The sequence below is a fragment of the Rhinopithecus bieti genome, unplaced genomic scaffold, assembly GCF_001698545.2.
Source record: "Rhinopithecus bieti isolate Rb0 unplaced genomic scaffold, ASM169854v2 scaffold_13710, whole genome shotgun sequence".
NCBI lineage: Eukaryota > Metazoa > Chordata > Mammalia > Primates > Cercopithecidae > Rhinopithecus > Rhinopithecus bieti.
This window is the reverse complement of record NW_016807962.1, coordinates 1,539,175-1,558,025: the sequence shown is the minus strand read 5'-3', so window position 1 is coordinate 1,558,025 and position 18,851 is coordinate 1,539,175. Positions and strand designations below refer to the sequence as shown.

The 18,851-nt window shown below is 37.8% G+C and overlaps 1 protein-coding gene across 1 annotated transcript in view; it reads right to left on the bottom strand.

Annotated features, from left to right (window-relative positions):
* C5 (complement C5) overlaps nucleotides 1-18,514 on the bottom strand; it is a 112,051-nt gene extending 93,537 nt beyond the window's left edge. Inside the window, exons 1-5 of the mRNA XM_017884218.1 lie at nucleotides 18,418-18,514; nucleotides 14,111-14,303; nucleotides 10,922-11,084; nucleotides 5,529-5,599; nucleotides 2,505-2,596 (exon numbers count right to left, since the gene is read on the bottom strand). Coding sequence (XP_017739707.1) covers nucleotides 2,505-2,596; nucleotides 5,529-5,599; nucleotides 10,922-11,084; nucleotides 14,111-14,303; nucleotides 18,418-18,482 — 584 coding nt within the window. The 5' untranslated portion in view covers nucleotides 18,483-18,514. The remainder of the gene's footprint in view (nucleotides 1-2,504; nucleotides 2,597-5,528; nucleotides 5,600-10,921; nucleotides 11,085-14,110; nucleotides 14,304-18,417) is intronic.
* Nucleotides 18,515-18,851: the final 337 nt, after the last annotated feature.

Genomic DNA, 18,851 nt, shown 5'->3' with positions numbered 1-18,851 from the left:
GTACTATATTGTGTTATTTTTCCTGGTATTTTATCTTAATACAGTCATTAGTTTTGATTTGAAGAGCTTATTATTTCTAAGAATTTATTTAATCTTGGAGCCTAATTATGCTAACATAATACTAAAATCCAAAATATAGTACAAAATCCATAATAATGTCTCTAGAAACATATAATACAAGACAAGCTTATACAGATGATAAAATTTATACCTCACAAAAATGAATTTATGGTTGGAAACAAAGCATGGTTTTTTTAAGGATGAAAATGACCTGGCTTTAGTTAATAACCTTTATTGAAAAATATATACGAGGCCAGGCACAGTTGCTCATGCCTGTAATCCCAGCACTTTGGGAGGCCAAGGCAGGAGGATCGCTTGAGCCCAGGAGTTCAAGACCAGCCCAGGCAACATGATGAAACCCCATCTTTACAAAAAAATACAAAAATTAGTCTGGTGTGGTGGTGCGTGCTTGTAGTCCCCAGCTACTTAGGAGGCTGAGGTGGAAGAATTGCTTGAGTCCGGGAGATCAAGGCTGTGGTGAGCCAAGATCATACCACTGCACTCCAGCCTGGGTGACAGAGTGAGACTCTGTTTCAAAAAAAGTGTGTGTGGCCGGGCGCGGTGGCTCAAGCCTGTAATCCCAGCACTTTGGGAGGCCGAGACGGGCGGATCACGAGGTCAGGAGATCGAGACCATCCTGGCTAACACGGTGAAACCCCGTCTCTACTAAAAAAAAAAAAAAAAAAAGTATGTGTGTGTATATATGTGTATGTGTGTGTGTGTGTGTGTGTGTGTGTGTGTGTGTATAGAGCCTACCTTGCAAATTGGCTATGCAGTCCACAAATGTTAATAGTATTATAATAATGATTATTACCATCATCATCTTCAATTTCATGAATATTTATCAAGGGCCTATTATGTTGAACTGCTGGTGTGCAATACAGACAAGGCCCGCCTTAAAGAGTTTATAAGCTAGTGGGGAATAAAAATGCCAGCAAGCAAGTAAAGAAATGATGATGACATTGAGATAAGTGTCATGAAGAAAATAAACAAGATGCTGAGATAGGGAGCAAAACAAAGCAAAAGATTACATTAGATCATGCATCCAGGTATAGCCTTTTTATAAAGGCAGCTTCTACTCTGGGTCATAACAGTGAAAGGAAGCCAGGCTTATGAAGAGCCAGGTGAAGCCCATTTCAAGTAGAGGGGATGACATGTGCAAAGGCACGGAGGTAGGAAAGCACTGGACATGCCAGACCTTCTTGGCTGGCACATAATTTTCCGTGGGTCAAGTGGCACAAGATGAAGTTGGAGAAATGATAGCAGTAATAATAATAAGTTTAATTCTGCACTACAGAACATGTAGTATTTTCAAGAACGTACACAATTTTTAAATTATCCAAGTTATTTAAACCCCCCAAATTCAATTTAATTTTTTAAGAAAAATTTCAGTACAGTGAATTAACTGTGAACTCCTCTCTAGAGGGCAGAGGGAAAATGGCCATAAAAAGATTTTACTCTAAAATTATAATGCAACCATGTATAGGTGCACTTGTCTTATTCATTCTGCTCTATTATAAATTTCTTCCTTTCCTTTCCTTTCCCTTCTTTTCTTTTCTTTTCTTTTTTTCTTTCTTAGATGGAGTTTTGCTCTTGTTGCCCAAGATGGAGTGCAGTGGTATGATCTCGGCTCACTGCAACCTCCACCTCTGGGGTTCAAGCAATTCTCCTGCCTCAGCCTCCCAAGTAGCTGGGATTACAGGCGCCTGCCACCATGCCCGGCTAATTTTTTGTATTTTTGGTAGAGACAGGGTTTCACCATGTTGGCCAGGCTGGTCTCAAACTCCTGATCTCAGGCCTCCCAAAGTGCTGGGATTACAGGTTTGAGCCACCGCAACTGGCCTATTATAAGTTTCTTGAAAGCAGGGACTGTGGATTCTTTATTTTGTATCTCTCCCTCCTGTTGTGATTTGCCCATACCAAGAATGTATTCATCGAATGTGTATTACATGGAATCCTGTTTAAACTTTTTCTTAAATCCTTTCATGTGAGGGCAAATAATAGATATAGCTCTGAGAATTCCTTCCCTCTTGGACTTTGCCTCCTGGTAGTTTATCCAGGCAAAAACTACAGACCACCATATTTTATAGCAACCAGAGCAAGGAACAAGACCACACCAGCCTTTTAAACCGACAATCTATTAGGTACTTTGACGGGCAGGAGTTGATGGTTTTTATGAGAAAAAAAACCTGGATACTATTTTTTCCTCTTCCCAATTTTTATTTCTATATGTAAAAAGAATGGGTGAGAAGTACTGGCAATTTTTTTTGCCAGAAACAGAGCTTAAATTCTCGCTAGACTTCAAAAGATTTTGCATGTCCACCTATGTGACACCTTTTGTTAACTAACACTAGGTGGCCCCCTTTAACTGGTTAGCTGCTTCTTCACCAAACGTTCCATAAGTGGTTTTAGAGAAAATTTTACTAACAAGTATTTTAACATACCTAGGATTAGACGGAATCTTGAAGTCAGGAAAAGAGATAATTCCAATATGATCAATTTCTTCTACCATGTCAACTTCTGATCCTTCAGGGTCCTATGAATAAAAACAAACACCCTCAAAGGACAGAAACTACATTTTAAAAAATTCAGCTGATTATACGATCTTTGATGTACAAAAATATTTGTAGATCAAATATTTGAAGACAAATACCCAAGTCTTCAAATTAAATATGAAGGATGAAGATCAATTAAATGTTATAGAAGGGAAATATGGTTCATTTCAGCCACTTCCCTTCTTTTTCCAACCTTCCCCATCTCTCCACATTATCTTGAAGAGATTCAACTCTCTGTCTTACATCTAAAAGACGAAGTGTAACAACACGTAAAACAGCAACAGACAAACACTGATGTTTTGACAAACTAAATGTGAATTTGGCAGGCTTTTAAATACCAGAATCTAATTTTATATATGTTCATTTGAAGCTTTCAAAAGCAAATATTCTATAAACCAGATTTTTTAGCTAGATGTTTTATAAATGTATAGTATGGGCATTTTTCAGCTTCGTAAAACTCTCAAATGGTTAAACAAACTTGATAGTTCTCACAAAGCTTCCCCATAAGCTTCATTTTGTGTTCAGGTTAGCAAATAATTGAAATGAGGTTTTGACTTTCTTTGGACTACACATGGGGGTCCAATTCAGCCTTAACTCAACACATAAACATAGCAGGCAACATAAGTGAGACCCCTATCTGTACAACAAACTTTTGAGACAGGGATCTTGCTCTGTTGTCCAGGCTGGAGTGCAGTGGTGTGATCATAGCTCACTGTAGCTTTGAATTCACAGGTTCAAGCAATCCTCCCACCTCAGCTTCCCAAGTAGCTGGGACCACAGGCACATGCCACCATGCCCAGCTGTTTTTTTTTTCTTTTAATTTTTAGTAGAGATGAGGTCTCTCTATGTTGCCCAGGCTGGTCTCGATCTCCTGAGCTCAAGCAATCCCCCCAGTTTAGCCTCCCAAAGTGCTGGGATTACAGGCATGAGTCACTGTGACCAGCCTGCAAAAAAAACGTTTAAAGAGTTAGCAGGGTGTGGTGATGGGTGCCTGTAGTCCTAGCTACTCAGGAAGCTGAGGTGGGAGGATGGCTTGAGCCCAGGAGTTTGAGGCTACAGTGAGCAATGATCATACCACCGCACTCCAGCCTTGGTGACAGGGCAAGACCCTGTCAAAACAAAACAAAACAAAACAAAACAAAACAAAAAAAAACCCAAAGCAAAAAATCTTAGCACCATTTACCATGACTGAAATTCACAGTTGGATTTTAGAGGTTTTATTTCTTAATTAATTGTGAAACTTACAGAAGCCTATTTTGAACAAGAATTATACTTGTAGCTGAAGATTTTTATGACTCTTCTTCATTACACTATCCATTGTGCACAATTCTAAGACCATCTTTCTTGGGTACTATTTTCAGGATACTTCCTCTATACTACTTCCTTAAGGCTCTGGGATCAGATTCCTCAATCTTTTCTTCCTGGGGCAGCTCTCACAAGGGATGACTGACATTCATTTTTCTGCAGGTTATGTCATGATTCTGCATCACTTAAGTTCGACTATGAAGATGTTGGATAAAGAGCATACGTCCACACTCCTAGCATTCCCTGATAGAAAAAGGGCATTTGAGCTGACGTTGCTCTCCTTAGTTCACTTTCAGACATTCTATCAGTCAATCAGTTTATTTGCTAGCTTCATTTTTAAAATTTCTTCTTGCCCCCATAGCTTAACTCACACTTTTCTTACACGAATGGTCTTCACTATTTTTAGATAATTTATGTCAATTCCTTTCATTAACACCCAACTCAGGATTCCCTTTATCTATTCCATTCCAGAGAAGGATGTGTATCACCCCCACTCTCACCTCTCATTGGTCTTCCCTCTGAGCTCATGGTATTTGTCCTACTGTATAATTTATTTGGTTTATATTTTAGTAAGGTTTTGTTCTCCAGTATCTACTCTTTTGCATCTGCATTCTGATAAGTTTTTTTTTTTTTTTTTTGAGTAGCAGAAAAGTGCTGCAGCCTATATTGAAGGACCATTAGTAGTATACCTCAGTTATAACTGAGCAGTTATAACTAGTTGTACTATTTTATTTCCTCACAAAAGTGTTTGAGGTATGTGACATAAATTAGATGAGATCGTGGCAGTTCAATGCACAGCGTCTGTTACATATGTCATGTCTGATAAATGGTGAATTACTGCCAATCTTTAACTCATGGTCTAGCAAGATTTTTTGTGTTAGTATATTAGTTATTAAACGCTAAGTTCCTTAAGAGTATCTTTAAATATAATTCTTTTGCACATAATAAATACATAATAGATATATCCATTATGTATATCTTATAGTTAAATGGGTATTCAGTCAATTCTTAGTGATTGGTGGGTGGTTTTATGGGTTTTTTTGTTTTTTGTTTTTTGAGACGGAGTTTCACACTGTCACCAGCCTGGAGGGCAGTAGCACAATCTCAGCCTCCTGGGTTCAAGCTCTGCCTCCTGGGTTCAAACAATTCCCCCGCCTCAGCCTCCTGAGTAGCTGGGACTACAGGCGCACACCACCGAACCCAGCTAATTTTTTGTATTTTAGTAGAGACGAGGTTTCACTATGTTGGCCAGGTTAGTCTTGGTCTCCTGACCTTGTGAACTGCCCGTCTCGGCCTCCCAAAGTGCTGGGATTACAGGTGTGAGCCACCATGCCTGGCCAGTGGATGTTCTTTAAAAAAGAAAACAGCAAGATTGTACTTAAATGGTTTAGCTCAAAATCCTTCAAGTTGTTGAAATTTAATTTGTATGAGCTTTTCACACATGCGTATTAGAGGTATAGATCTATGATACTATACTCATTGCAGATGTTCAATAACCATTTACGGAACACTGAATGATTTAGTGTAGTGTGAGGACAGGGTTATGAAATGAGATTATTGTGCTGAAAAAATGAATTAAAGTATTATTTAAGTAAATAAAATACTTACTATGAAAGTTAAGACAGTTTCTCTTTTGGCTGGCTTCAAGTCGTCATTCAACGAATAAACTCTAACCTTTACTGTAAGAATAATTGATATCATCAAAAACTCTGCTAAACACAAGGATATTTTGATTTTTTAAAACAACCATCCTTAAAAGAGAAGAATCTTACTTTAAAAAACTCAATACACAAAAGTCCATATATGAAAAAAAGAAAGATTAGTGAAAAAAAGAAAAATTAGTTTGCAGACATATACATTACTTAAGATTCTTTTATTTAAGAGAATCCTCTGGAATTCCTTTAAAGAACTATTTCTCTTAGTGGATTTAAAATACAGTTCACTTTCTTAAAATACATTTACCTACAATGTTTTGAGAACACATCCACAGTATGAAATTAATTACATCTGTAATTAGGCCATTATTTATCAAGAATTTCGTAGTAGCAAAATAGTGACGTCCATCATATGGTTATAGGGCAGCATAACATATTGTCTCATAATAGAGTTGAAGATCTTAATGGAAAATTGGGAGCCTGATTCAGACATACACTCTTCCACTTATGAAAACCAACAAGGCTTCCAATTAGCTCTTATTGCAAAAGGCAGCTTTGGATTGTACGGTTTTGTTGTTCTCTCATTGTTAAAAGAGCAATGGCAGGGGCTCAATAACTGTTCCTTTTCTTCCATTTCTTTCTGTCAGTTAATAGATCCCTACTTTTTAAACAAAAGCATCTGTTTCGCTTTTAACTCACAGCTGTTTGAGACATAGTGATCTAATTCCTTCCAAAGACATAATGTAATTTCTCTAGGGTGTTGCTGATGCTCAAATCATTTCATGGTCAAACTTTACCCACAAAATGGAACTGGCACCATAAACCCAGTATCTTTTAAAAGATCAGTATTATGCAAAGCTCTGTATGAGAAACCACATTAACACTGGTTTTATTAAGTTCACAAGATAAAAACAATGTGCTCAGTAAATGCCCCACCTCTCTGCTCTCTCCTTCCCCTCACACCTGTCTCCCACCACAAATCCTATCTCCTGCTTTTTGGACACACCCAGTCTAGGCCTAAGTATCACTGGGAAGCTGCCCAAGTCAGAAAGTCACAAAAGTTAAGAGCAGAGGCCCTAGAATTAAAAACTTTGGTCTCACTCCTGCCTCTGCCACTTTCTAGTATGACCCTGAGCGGGATACTTAATCCCTCTAAACCTTAGTTATCTCACTTGTAAAACAGGAATATTAGTGTGTGTTCATAGTGTCCTTGTGAGAATTAAATAATGCAAAGCTTTTGCATAGCCTGACACATACTAAGTAATCAATAAATGTTTATTATTTTATTACTATTTCTGTTACTACTATTTGGCTAGTTTTTAACCCAGTTTGTGTTTAGATCAGAAAATTAATCTTGTCTTCACAGTGATGATACATTGGAGGTGAGAGCTATACAATTTTTTGTATAAAAGATATGGCTTATTGGCTGGGTGCAGTGACTCACGCCTGGAATCGCAGCACTTTGGGAGGCCGAGGTGAGTGGATCACTTGAGGTCAGGAGTTCAAGACCAGCCTGGCCAACATGGTGAAACTCCAGCTCTACTAAATATACAAAATTAGCCAGGTGTGGTGGCAAGCGCCTGTAAACCCAGTTACTTGGTTTGCTGAGGCTAGAGAATTGCTTGAACCCGGAAGGCGGAGATTGCAATGAGATAAGATTGCACCACTGCCCTCCAGCATGGGTGACAGAGCAAGACACTGACTAAATAAATACACAAAAATAAAAATAAAAGATATGGTTTATTAATTTTAAAAAAGTTTGGATGCTTTTTTTTTTTTTTTTTGAGAGGGAGTCTCACTCTGTCGCCCAGGCTGGAGTGCAGTGGTGCAATCTCGGTTCACTGCAAACTCCGCCTCCTGGGTTCACACCATTCTCCTGCCTCAGCCTCCTGAGTAGCTGGGACTACAGGTGCACGTCCAGCTAATTTTTGGTATTTTTAGTAGAGATGGTATCTTTAGTAGAGATTTAGTTTCACCGTGTTAGCCAGGATGGTCTCGATCTCCTGACCTCGTGATCCACCTGCCTCAGCCTCCCAAACTGCTGGGATTACAGGCGTGAGCCACCACGCCCGGCCTTGAATGCCTTCTAATGTGCCAGTCGTTGTGCTAGGTACTGAGATACAGTAGTGAAACAAATCAGACATGGACATCTTTTAATGGAGTGGAGGAAAGAGGCAAACACAATTATATGTAAAATTCTAGTGTGTGAAGTGCCACAAAGGATACTTGCTCGGCCTTATGAGCATGTAGAAGAGGGAGATTTGAAGAGGTCAGAGAAATCAGGGGAAGCTACCTTTAGAAGGGTCTGTGATGATATGTGAGGGTAAAGGAGGAGTTAACAAGGCAAAGGAGGGGCAAGAATGTACCATGTAGAGGCAACGGCATGTTACACAGGCCTTAACATGGATAGGGAAACAATGTGAGAAAGCATCTGAAAGGAGGTCAGTTTGGGTTGTGTCTATAGAGGGTGGGGCTGTAGTAGGTGATGAAGCTGGGGAAGAAGGCAGGACATAGGCTTTATGAAATTGAAGGATTTTGGGCAATATTCTAAAGTCATTTATCCAGTAAAGCCTTGAAGATTTAAGCCTTTATCCTAAAGATGCTTACACTAAAAATCCCTCAAGAATCTTCAGATTAAATGTGTTGATCAGGACATTACAGTTATAAATAACAAGACAACTAAAAAAATACTTTTAAGTAATTCTTTTTCTTTTCTGTAAATATGGCTTTGTGCTATTCCATGGATAATGGAAAACACTTTCCTGGTTCTTACTGTGTGCTTGGCTCTATCTTAAGGGCTTTACAAATATGAATTCAGTTAATTTTCACAACTCTATGAGGTAAGTTGTATTATTATCTCTATTTTACAAGTGAGGAAAGTCGGGGGTCTGAGAGGATGAGTGATTCACACAGGGTCATACAGCTCACAGCAGCTCAAGCTGTGATTTGAACCCAGACAATCTGGTTCCAGAGTCTGCTTTTAACCAATTTACTTCACTACCTCTCAGAAATGGGCCAATATTTATAGGAAACTTCTCTCATTTTCCTCTAGGATTAGAATGAATGAGGATATTACATCTTTTTTTTTTTTTCTTTTTCTTTTTCTTTCTTTTTTTTTTTTTTAGACAGGCTTGCTCTGTTGCCCAGATTGGAGTGCAGTGGTGCGATCTCACTGCAACCTCTGCTTCCCATGTTCGAGCGATTCTTGTGCCTCAGTCTCCCAAGTAGCTGGAAGTACAGGTGTGCACCACTACACCCAGCTAATTTTTGTAGTTTTAGGAGAGATGCGGTTTCACCATGCTGGCCAGGCTGGTCTCGAACTCCTGACCTCAAGTGATTCACCCGCCTCGGCCTCCCACAGTACTGGGATTACAGGCATGAGCCACCGCACCTGGCCAGATATTACATCATCTTACAGTAAAGCCCTGATAGAGAAATAATACATGAAGCCTTTTTTTTTCTTTCTGAGACGAAGTCTCACTCTTTTGCCCAGGCTAGAGTGCAGTGGCTCGATCTCAGCTCACTGCAACCTCTGCCACCTGGGTTCAAGCGATTCTCCTGCCTCATTCTCCTGCCTCAGCCTCCAGAGTAGCTGGGATTACAGGTGCCTGCCACAGCGCCTGGCTAATTTTTGTAGTTTTAGTAGAGGCAGGGTTTCACCATCTTGGCCAGGCTGGTCTTGAACTCCTGACCTTCTGATCCACCCGTCTCAGTCTCCCAAAGTGCTGAGATTACAGGCGTGAGACGTAAAGCCATTCTTTTTTTTTTTTTTTTTTTGAGACGGAGTCTCGCTGTGTTGCCCAGGCTGGAGTGCGGTGGCGCGATCTCCACTCACTGCAAGCTCCGCCTCCCAGGTTCATGCCATTCTCCTGCCTCAGCCTCCCATGTAGCTGGGACTACAGGTGCCCGACACAGCACCAGGCTAATTTTTAGTAGAGACAGGGTTTCACCGTGTTAGTCAGGATGGTCTCGATCTCCTGACCTCGTGATCCGCCCGTCTCGGCCTCCCAAAGTGCTGGGATTACAGGCGTGAGCCACCGCGCCCGGCCAACGTAAAGCCATTCTTAAGGAAAGCCTTGATAACCGAGGAAGGCCCCAGGCTCTGAATATTACACTGCTTATTGGACAAAGACTGACCACCCTAAGTTGTGGGATGTATCAACAGGATCCAAGCAATAAAGTATTCTTCAATGTAGGAGGAGGACAAGGGAGATGATATGCTTGTTTCCAGGTATAATTATGTTTAAAAGGACCCAACCTTTGTGGGCAGAGACTATTTCCTTGTTTACCAAGTTGTCTCTTGGAGTAAAGAGATGCTACTATTCTGGCAATTATATTCTGGCCAAGCAGATAGCAATATCTCCACCCACTCTAGGCCTGTCCTTTCTGAGCTGATTGTAACAAATGATCCTGCTGAAATGGTAATGGTGCAGTCCAGTTCCACCCCACTATTCTCATCATCAACATCAACCAACATGTAGCAAATATCTACTGCATACAGTTTTTCAACGAAGTCAGCTGGTGCCCACTTCCTTTCTCTGTCCTGCTCCAAGAATATCATTAATGAAATTCCGTAGCCTCTCCCTCCCACATATACATCTCTCATATTCTATTTCTGATGCGCTTAAAAGTCAGTGATGGTGAGAGGGAGAAACGGGAGAATGGAAGGCTTTGCAAACACATGAATATATTGGGCAGCATTCACACTTTTCTGTGTTTTACTTTTGGTTCATTGGGAATAGGTCCAGTCATTCCTATTCACATGATTTTGATTGGCTATTTTGCCCTTTTGCCTCTAGCAGAAGAACCATGAATATTAAACAATGTTCTAACAGAAACTTTCTTAGGTAGGTCCCCTTTGAAAATTAATATCCATATTTTCTGTGATCTAGTTTATTCTCTGCTGAAACATCTGATCCCCTAGGGTTAGATTAATTTTTCCAGTTTGGGGATTAGTTCCAGACTCAGTGGAATTTTTAATGAAGATGGTTCTATAATAAATTATTTCCCATTGCCAAATTATATCTGCAATTAAGTCTTATATTTGTTTAATAAATAAGACCTAACATTTTACAATTTTGAAAAAGCATTTTCTACTTGGAAATAACTGATGGGGAAGGTAATGTAATTGTTGGTTTTGCAATTTATTTAGCACTTTCTCCATAAATTTAAAATTAAAATACTATTAAATATTTGAAAGTATAGATGTCATTGGGAATTGAGAGTCTTTTGAGCAAATTAGAAAGAAACTGATCTCCACTCAATTTCAGGTATTAAAAAGCTCTACAATATAGTATCAGTAGTGTCAAATACCCCACCCAGAGAAAGAAATATCTTATACTCTACCTGACTGGTCTGGAGTATAAACAGGTTTGTCTGTATGAATGAAGAGAAATCCATTGTCATAGGTTATTGGAATTTTTTTTGATTTTGAAAAATGCTTTGATACAACTTCCAAATACACATAAGAAACTTGGTTTTGTCCTCCAGGTAATTGTTTTGGTTGTATCTGGAAAAGAAATTGTTGATGGAAAACAGTATAATAATTCTAAAGTTATTAAACACATTAATTTTCTAAATTCAACTGTGATCTCATTAGAACAATGAGTATGTACACGTAATCATTTAAAAAGTGATACGGGAGCAAGAAGAGTAAATAAACTTTGCCCAAAGTCCTTTAGTGTTTAATTACATAATAAAAATTTAGCTTTAAGCAATTGAAAGTCTCTTTGGTTCCATGTTTCCTAAATTTTATGTACATTTAGTGAAGCTACTGTCATAAACGCCTTTAAGAAACCTTCACTCAATTAATTTGCTGGGTTACCCCATGCTCCCCATTCCCTTTGTGAAACCTCCTGACCGATTCTCTGGTTTTTTTTTTTTTTTTTTTTTTTTTTTTTTTTTTTTTGAGATGGAGCCTCATTTACTCTGTTGCCCAGGCTGGAGAGCAGTGGTGCCATCTCAGCTTATGACAACCTTTGCCTCCCGAGTTCAGTGATTCTCCTGCCTCAGCCTCCCAAGTAGCTGAGATTACAGGTGTGCACCACCATGCCCAGCTAACTTTTTTTTTTTTTTGTATTTTTAATGAGACAGGGTTTCACCATGTTGGCTAGGCTGGTCTTGAACTCCTGGCCTCAAGTGATCCGCCTGCCTCAGCTTCCCAAAGTGCTGGGATTACAGGCATCAGTCACTGTGCCCACATGCCCAGCCTCTCTGGACCCTTAGTATTACCCCACATATTTCTGCTCCTATGAGTTGAGATGCTCATTTTCTAATTTATGTTTGTAATTATCCCCTTTACATTCAATGATATGTAAATTTAATACATGAAAAGTGATAAAAAACAAAAGTGTGTCTATGAAAATTTAGGCTTTGGAAACATGGGATGAAAGTTAATTACAAAAACCAACTGCTGTAGAATTAGCTACGTGAAATTATTGTAAAGGTTTGGAAAACAAGAAAAATATATAAATATTCTGCACCCAGATTGCTTTGTAAGTGCCTTTAAGTTCTTTCTCCCCTTTTAAGAAGCAGAAACTATAGAACAGGCTGGGCACAGTGACCTACGCCTATAATCCCAGCACTTTGGGAGGCCGAGGCAGGCGGATCACCTGAAGTCAGGAGTTCGAGACCAGCCTGGCCAACATGGTGAAACCCCTTCTCTACTAAAAATGTAAAAATTAGCCAGGTGTGGTGGTGCACACCTGTAATCCCAGCTACTTGGGAGGCTGAGGTGGAAGAATCACTTGAACCTGGCGAAGGCTGCAGTGAGCCAAGATCACACCACTGTCCTCCAGCCTGGGTGACAGAACAAGACCCTGTCTCAAAAAAAGAAAGAAAGAAAAAAAAAAACCTATAGAACAAAGATGATGCATTAAAGTTGTAACACATAACAAATGAGATTTGACACTGCAATCCATAGATCCACACTTAAAGGACTTTGGTACAACATTCAACAATTGGCAAATAAAGATACATGATATTACTCTGATAAAATTAAATGGTTAAAATATGTACCAACTATGATTCCCCCACCTTAATCTAGTTTTTCAGTTAACCATATAGGTCAGCACTGTTCAAAGGACTTTTTATGATGACAGAAATATTCTGTATCTATGCTGTTCACTATGGCAGCCACTAGCTACCTGTGGCTATTTGAACACTTGAAATGTTGCTAGTGCAACTGAGATACTGCATTTTTAATTTCAGTTAAATTTGATTGATTTAAATTTAAAACTAACAGCCACAAATACATTGTATCAGATAAAAGAGTGTCTTTTGAAAGTAACACTTTTTTTTTTTTTTTTTGAGATGGAGTCTCACTCTGTCGCCTAGGCTGGAGTGCAGTGGCACCATCTTGGCTCACTGCAACCTCCCCCTCCTGGATTCAAGCGATTCTCCTGCCTCAGCCTCCCGAGTAGCTGGGATTACAGGCATGTGCCATAAAAGTAACACTTTTAATAAATGAATTTTAATTGTTAACAAACTAATAAGTGGAAGAATTTGTTAAGAGATATGAGCATTTACTGCTAAGAACATTAATTAAAGAATTCCTATGTTTGATTAGAAATTATTTAGATTAGTGTTTCTCAGACATGAGTAATATGCATTAAAGGGCAAAAGTCATGGAGAACCCTCAGCATTGACTTTTATTATTTATAACATAACCAAAATAATTTTTACCCAAAGGATACTTAAATATGTACAAACTTAAAACTGGGATTTAATGCTTATGATTTTTGGTATAATAAAAAAATCAAAACCAAATTTATAAAATAAATCAACGTTAAAAAATCCAATATTGATTTTTCAATATGATTCTAATTTTAAGCTCTTTATTACATTTCCGTTTTTAATTTCTTTATAAAGAACTCACTTTAGAGAAACTCTGGTCTAAATGAACTGCAGAGCCCATTTTACGTCTGATATTCTTTGATTTTCTTTATTAAGTGTCAGAATCTTTAGTAAGAAATAAGTTGCAAATATGTCTCTAAGCAATCTATACTACAATATCTTAATAGGAGAAAGAGTTATTTGATCAAGGTTGTTCTTTCTATTCACTGCAGGTTGTCAATCAGAGCTATTCACTTTAGCAATAAAAAATTTTTAGTTTTTGAAGCTATAATTTTAGAATATTAGAGTTCAATTGAATGTTCAATAATATCCATGGATTTTTGTGGGCAACATACTACAGATCAAATCATATTCATATTTCTCAATTTCTTTCTAATAATAATTTTCACAGCAAATAAGTATTTTCAATTATCCAAATATTTTCACATTAGTACAATTTTATTTTCCAATAAGTGTGAAAATTGACATGCATTGCTCAAAAAGCAGACATAACTCTTCTGTTTAGAATTTTCTGTTTCTGTTAGAATTTTCACTTATATTATCATTAGTGACTGACATCATCTAATAATCCCACAGTGGATGTAAATGATTAAATCTATATGTTATCAATAGTCAAACTTTGTACACATTTTTATTGAGAATATTCTGTATATATAAAGAAAATAAAGGATAAATTCATACTGTTAAGACTGCCGAGTTTTGGAATTTATTCTCTGAGGATAAATGAACATGGCCTGAGGAGTAACTAAATTTTTTATCAGGATAACTTTTAATAGAGATTGTTGCATCAAATGCTTCAGTGTATCCATAAACTTGAATCACAATGTTTTCAGATGCTCCAACACGGAATATTTTTGGTGCTGAAATGACATATCTGTTGAAAAAGGAAAAAATAAGGCTCAATGTCTTTATAGGACAAACTTTCTCATACTTTTGATTTTTTTCTCTCACTTGAGAGATTCCATTTAAAATACATATATTTCCTCACTTAAAAATGATATTAGTAAGTCAAAATGTACTTGTGATCCACCATAACTTTGGCATAATTTCTAAGTAGTTTGGAATTAAGACCTGAGAAATGAAGCTAGAGGTTTAGTTTACACTTCGAAAGGTAAGGTGATAATAGCACCTTCTCTTAGCTACTGCAGCCAAGGAAGACTTTTAATCGTGTTGACCAGAACATGTAAATGGAGTCAATATTTTTTGCTCAATGAAGAAAAAAGCAGTGATTGAATTCCAGCTGTGGCATCTGCCGGCTGAGTGACCGTGGTAAGGTCATTAACTCTTTCTGAGGCTAAAATAACTTACTGTGGAAATAATCACCTTCTTTACCAGGCTCTGGTAAAGTATTAAGTAAGAACACGTATATGAAAGGGCTTAGCACTCTTAGTACTCAATACGTTAACATTTATTAATCTCACTAAATTAGTTAAAAGGGAGTGATCTTAGAAATACTATGTTATACTAGTAAACAGATAACGAAAAGTATAGAATACAAGTGAGCTGGGAAGTGCATTTGGAAATGGAAATAGTGATGATGGTCCTTTAAGAGCAAATCATCATCTTCAAACAATAATGGTAATTAAGTATTTGCCATATATCAGAGGCTGTATCAGCACTTTACATACAGCTCTGTTAATTTTTACAATAAGCCAATGATGCTGGTACTATCATTATGCCTATTTTGCAAGTGGTAAGAGGCTAACTTGGCTAAGGTTACACGGTTTGTAAGTAAATGGGGGAGGACTTTATATCAGTTCTCTCTCAGTTGTTATGTGTACATTTGAGATCAAGATTATATGTTATTCACAACCATAGACTGTTGTCTTATTTTTACTTTTCATGTGATTTATACAATGATGGAAGTGAATCTATACATGTTTTGAAATACAAATTTTAAAACACGTGATTTTTAAAAATTATTTTATTTAAAACTTACAAATATAAACTGGATTACTAACTGTGTATCACAAAAGTATCTAATTTGAATAGAGAGGACTACATATTACATAGGAAAAAAAGTGTTTAAACCCAGAAGGGCATAGTGATCAACTAATTCAAGTAGCCCAACAAGTTTGGAGTATATGCACCACCCCACCTGGCAGAATTATTCCAGGCTTCTGCCAACATTATGACATTTTGAGTCTGGTAAAAGCAGGAAGGTTTTAGTAACAACGGAATTAATTTATCAGCAATTAAATCCTTCAAAGCATCTGGCAGTTCTCCTACATGACAACTAATTTGGATCCACTTATAGGCAAATTACAAAAGAGAGGAAAGAATTTCCAGATTTCCAACGATCATCTGAATTCCCCTTCCCCACATGCCTAGTAGGAGATAGCAGAAAATGAGAGGAGTTCAGCTTTTATGATAATAAGATACATTTACTGAAATTTTACCCTGTGATAAGGCACTATTCTGAATACTTAATATATATAAACTCACTGTGTTGTTACAACCACTCTGTGAGGAACTATTACTCCAGTTTTAAGGTGAAGAAACTGCTAATTAATTTTCCCAAGGCCACATATATAGGATTTATGAATTCTATAAATCACAAATTATAGAATTAGGAATAGAACCTGAGCAGCCCGTTTCCAGAATTAACATTTTCAACTGTTGTACTAAATGGAATTTATCAAGAGTTTTGTAATTAGAAAAATTTAGGAATATAAAGCTATTTAATTTCAGTATTTACAGAAGCTTTATGTTTTTCAGTTTAGTATTGCTTTAATTTTGAATCGTCTATGTTAGGGGTCCTCAACCCCTGGGCCACGGACCAATACCAGTCCATGGTTTGTTAGGAACCAGGCCACACAGAAGGAGGTGAGCAGTGGGGCAAAGGAGCATTACCACCTTGGCTCTGCCTCCTGTCAGATCAGTGGTGGCATTAGATTCTCATAGGAGCGTGAACCCTACTGTGAACTGCGCATGTGAGAGATCTAGATTGCAAGCTCCTTATGAGAATATAATGCCTGATGATCTGAGGTAGAACAGTTTCATCCTGAAACCATCCCCACCCCAGTCCCGGTCCATGGAAACATTGTCTTCCCCAAAACCTGTCCCTGGTGCCAAAATGGTTGGGGACTGCTGGTCTATGTGATGGTAGCAGTCAAGCGTAAAATACGTAGGGTTTACAGGCTCCTAAAAGATGATTCTGGAACCACCCTTCATAAAGATTTTGGTTCTTATTGACTTATCAGTAGCATAATCTATCCATATAAAGAATTTCATAGTTTTCTGTGTCTTTCAATTGCTGCAGAGGATCAGGTTACTGAGCTTGCAGAGAGGCAAGAATGTTATTTTGGCCTCTACCTGGAATGCTCTTTCCTCAAATATTTGCGTGGTTTGCTTCCTCACTTCCTTCAGGTTCTGTTTGAGTGCAGCCTCCTTAAGAGAACCTTTCCTGGCCACATTTTAAAATAGTGTCCCATAATTTTTTTTTAAATTCTCATATTCCCCTTTATTTTTTTCTTCATAATACTACCTACCTGACCTTACACATTCTTTCACTGGCGCATTCATTCATTACTTGCTTCTCCCACTAGAATGCAAGCTCTAGGAATTGTCTTACCGTTTGCTGTATCTGCAGTGCCTATCACATGGTTAGGTGCTCAATAAATATTTGCTGAATCAATCAATCAACCAATTAATTAAAGTGATTGATTGCCATGTTGTAAATGGTATACTCTGACTTTTTCAGAGAAAGTGAGGAAATAATTTTTATGAAGGGCTAGTAGAAAGAATTCAGAATAAGTCTGGACAAGAATCACGGAACCCAGGTCCTAGCCCTAGTTCTGCCACTAATTTGAAGTCACTTAATTTCAGTCTCTCTAAGTCTTAGCTGCTAGTTGTCTTTCAAAAAGAAATAATAGCCGGGCGCGGTGGCTCAAGCCTGTAATCCCAGCACTTTGGGAGGCCGAGACGGGCGGATCACGAGGTCAGGAGATCGAGACCATCCTGGCTAATACGGTGAAACCCCGTCTCTACTAAAGAATACAAAAAACTAGCCGGGCGACGAGGCGGGCGCCTGTAGTCCCAGCTACTTGGGAGGCGGAGGCAGGAGAATGGCCTGAACCTGGGAGGCGGAGCTTGCAGTGAGCTGAGATCCGGCCACCGCACTCCAGCCTGGGCGACAGAGCCAGACTCCGTCTCAAAAAAAAAAACAAAAAAACAAAAAAAAAAACAAAAGAAATAATAAAGGCAGGATGCTAAGGTAGTGGAGTTTTTGCGGCCATGTGATAAGATTACAAATCAGAAATAGGAGGGTTCTAAAAAAGAATGACATCCTAAGTATGTGTTTATATATCATATATTTAGATGCATACATCTACGACAAAATGAAAAAACTGAAGAGATAAACAGGAGATCTTAATAAAAATCCTGTTTCTCTCTCTCTAGAACTGTGACCTTTGGCCAGTCACTTCCCATATCTGGACTTATCCTCGTATATAAAATGAAAAGGTTTGATTAGATAATCTACAGTTACTTTTCACTATTAAAACATTTCTAGAAATAAGATCATTATTTTTAAAACATTACTTAAAATGCATATTATCTCAATAATGACACTAAAAATTGGAAAAATCAGCTCATAAATGTATTATAGAAGTCATTACAACAGATTTTCAGATCACAGTATTAGATTGACTCCCAAATAACCCTGGTGTAACACAAAACTAAAAACCAAGTTAAAATAAGCAAAAAATGTCTAGAAAGTTTATTATCTGCAGTTTGTGCTTTTTTGAAGAGGAATTTGAATAATTACACAAATTTTAATAAATAATAATTTCATAAAAGCTGTCACGTTGTTAGCTACTCATCAAATCAAAATGCTTCCATGACTTTCTCATTCAGAGATGATACTATTCACTTGGTGTTCTCAGAAGTAGCAAATTATTTTCAAATTAACACAATCTGTTAAATTTAACTCTTCATTCATCATAACTAAGATGCATTGAAAAATGAAGATAGCTTGTTTTACTTACGTTTGCTCCTGTCCCCAAGTTTTTCCCAGGAAGATTAAAAAACAAAGTATTCCCAAAAGGCCCATGGTTGGAGGTAGCAGGAAATCATGGATATAACCCTTTTGAGGATATTCTCCTTTTAAATAAACTGAACTTGAAGAATTCAGATAATCTGGTTAATTATTAATGTCAGAAAGGTGAACCTCTAAGCGGGAAAACTAGAATTGGAACTAAAACACCCTTTCATGCCCAGGAATATACATAGGGAGTATTTTATAGGAACTTACACCCAGGGAATTTATTTTTATTAATACAAATAAAGGGACTCTAAAATGGGAATTTGGCACTATGAAGAGTGGCTGAAAGCTACAAACCAGTAAGCCCATTGCTTTGGCCTTTCTTCTCTTGCCCAGGGCATTTGCTTTGATGTTGCGTCATCTGCAAGCACACACCTG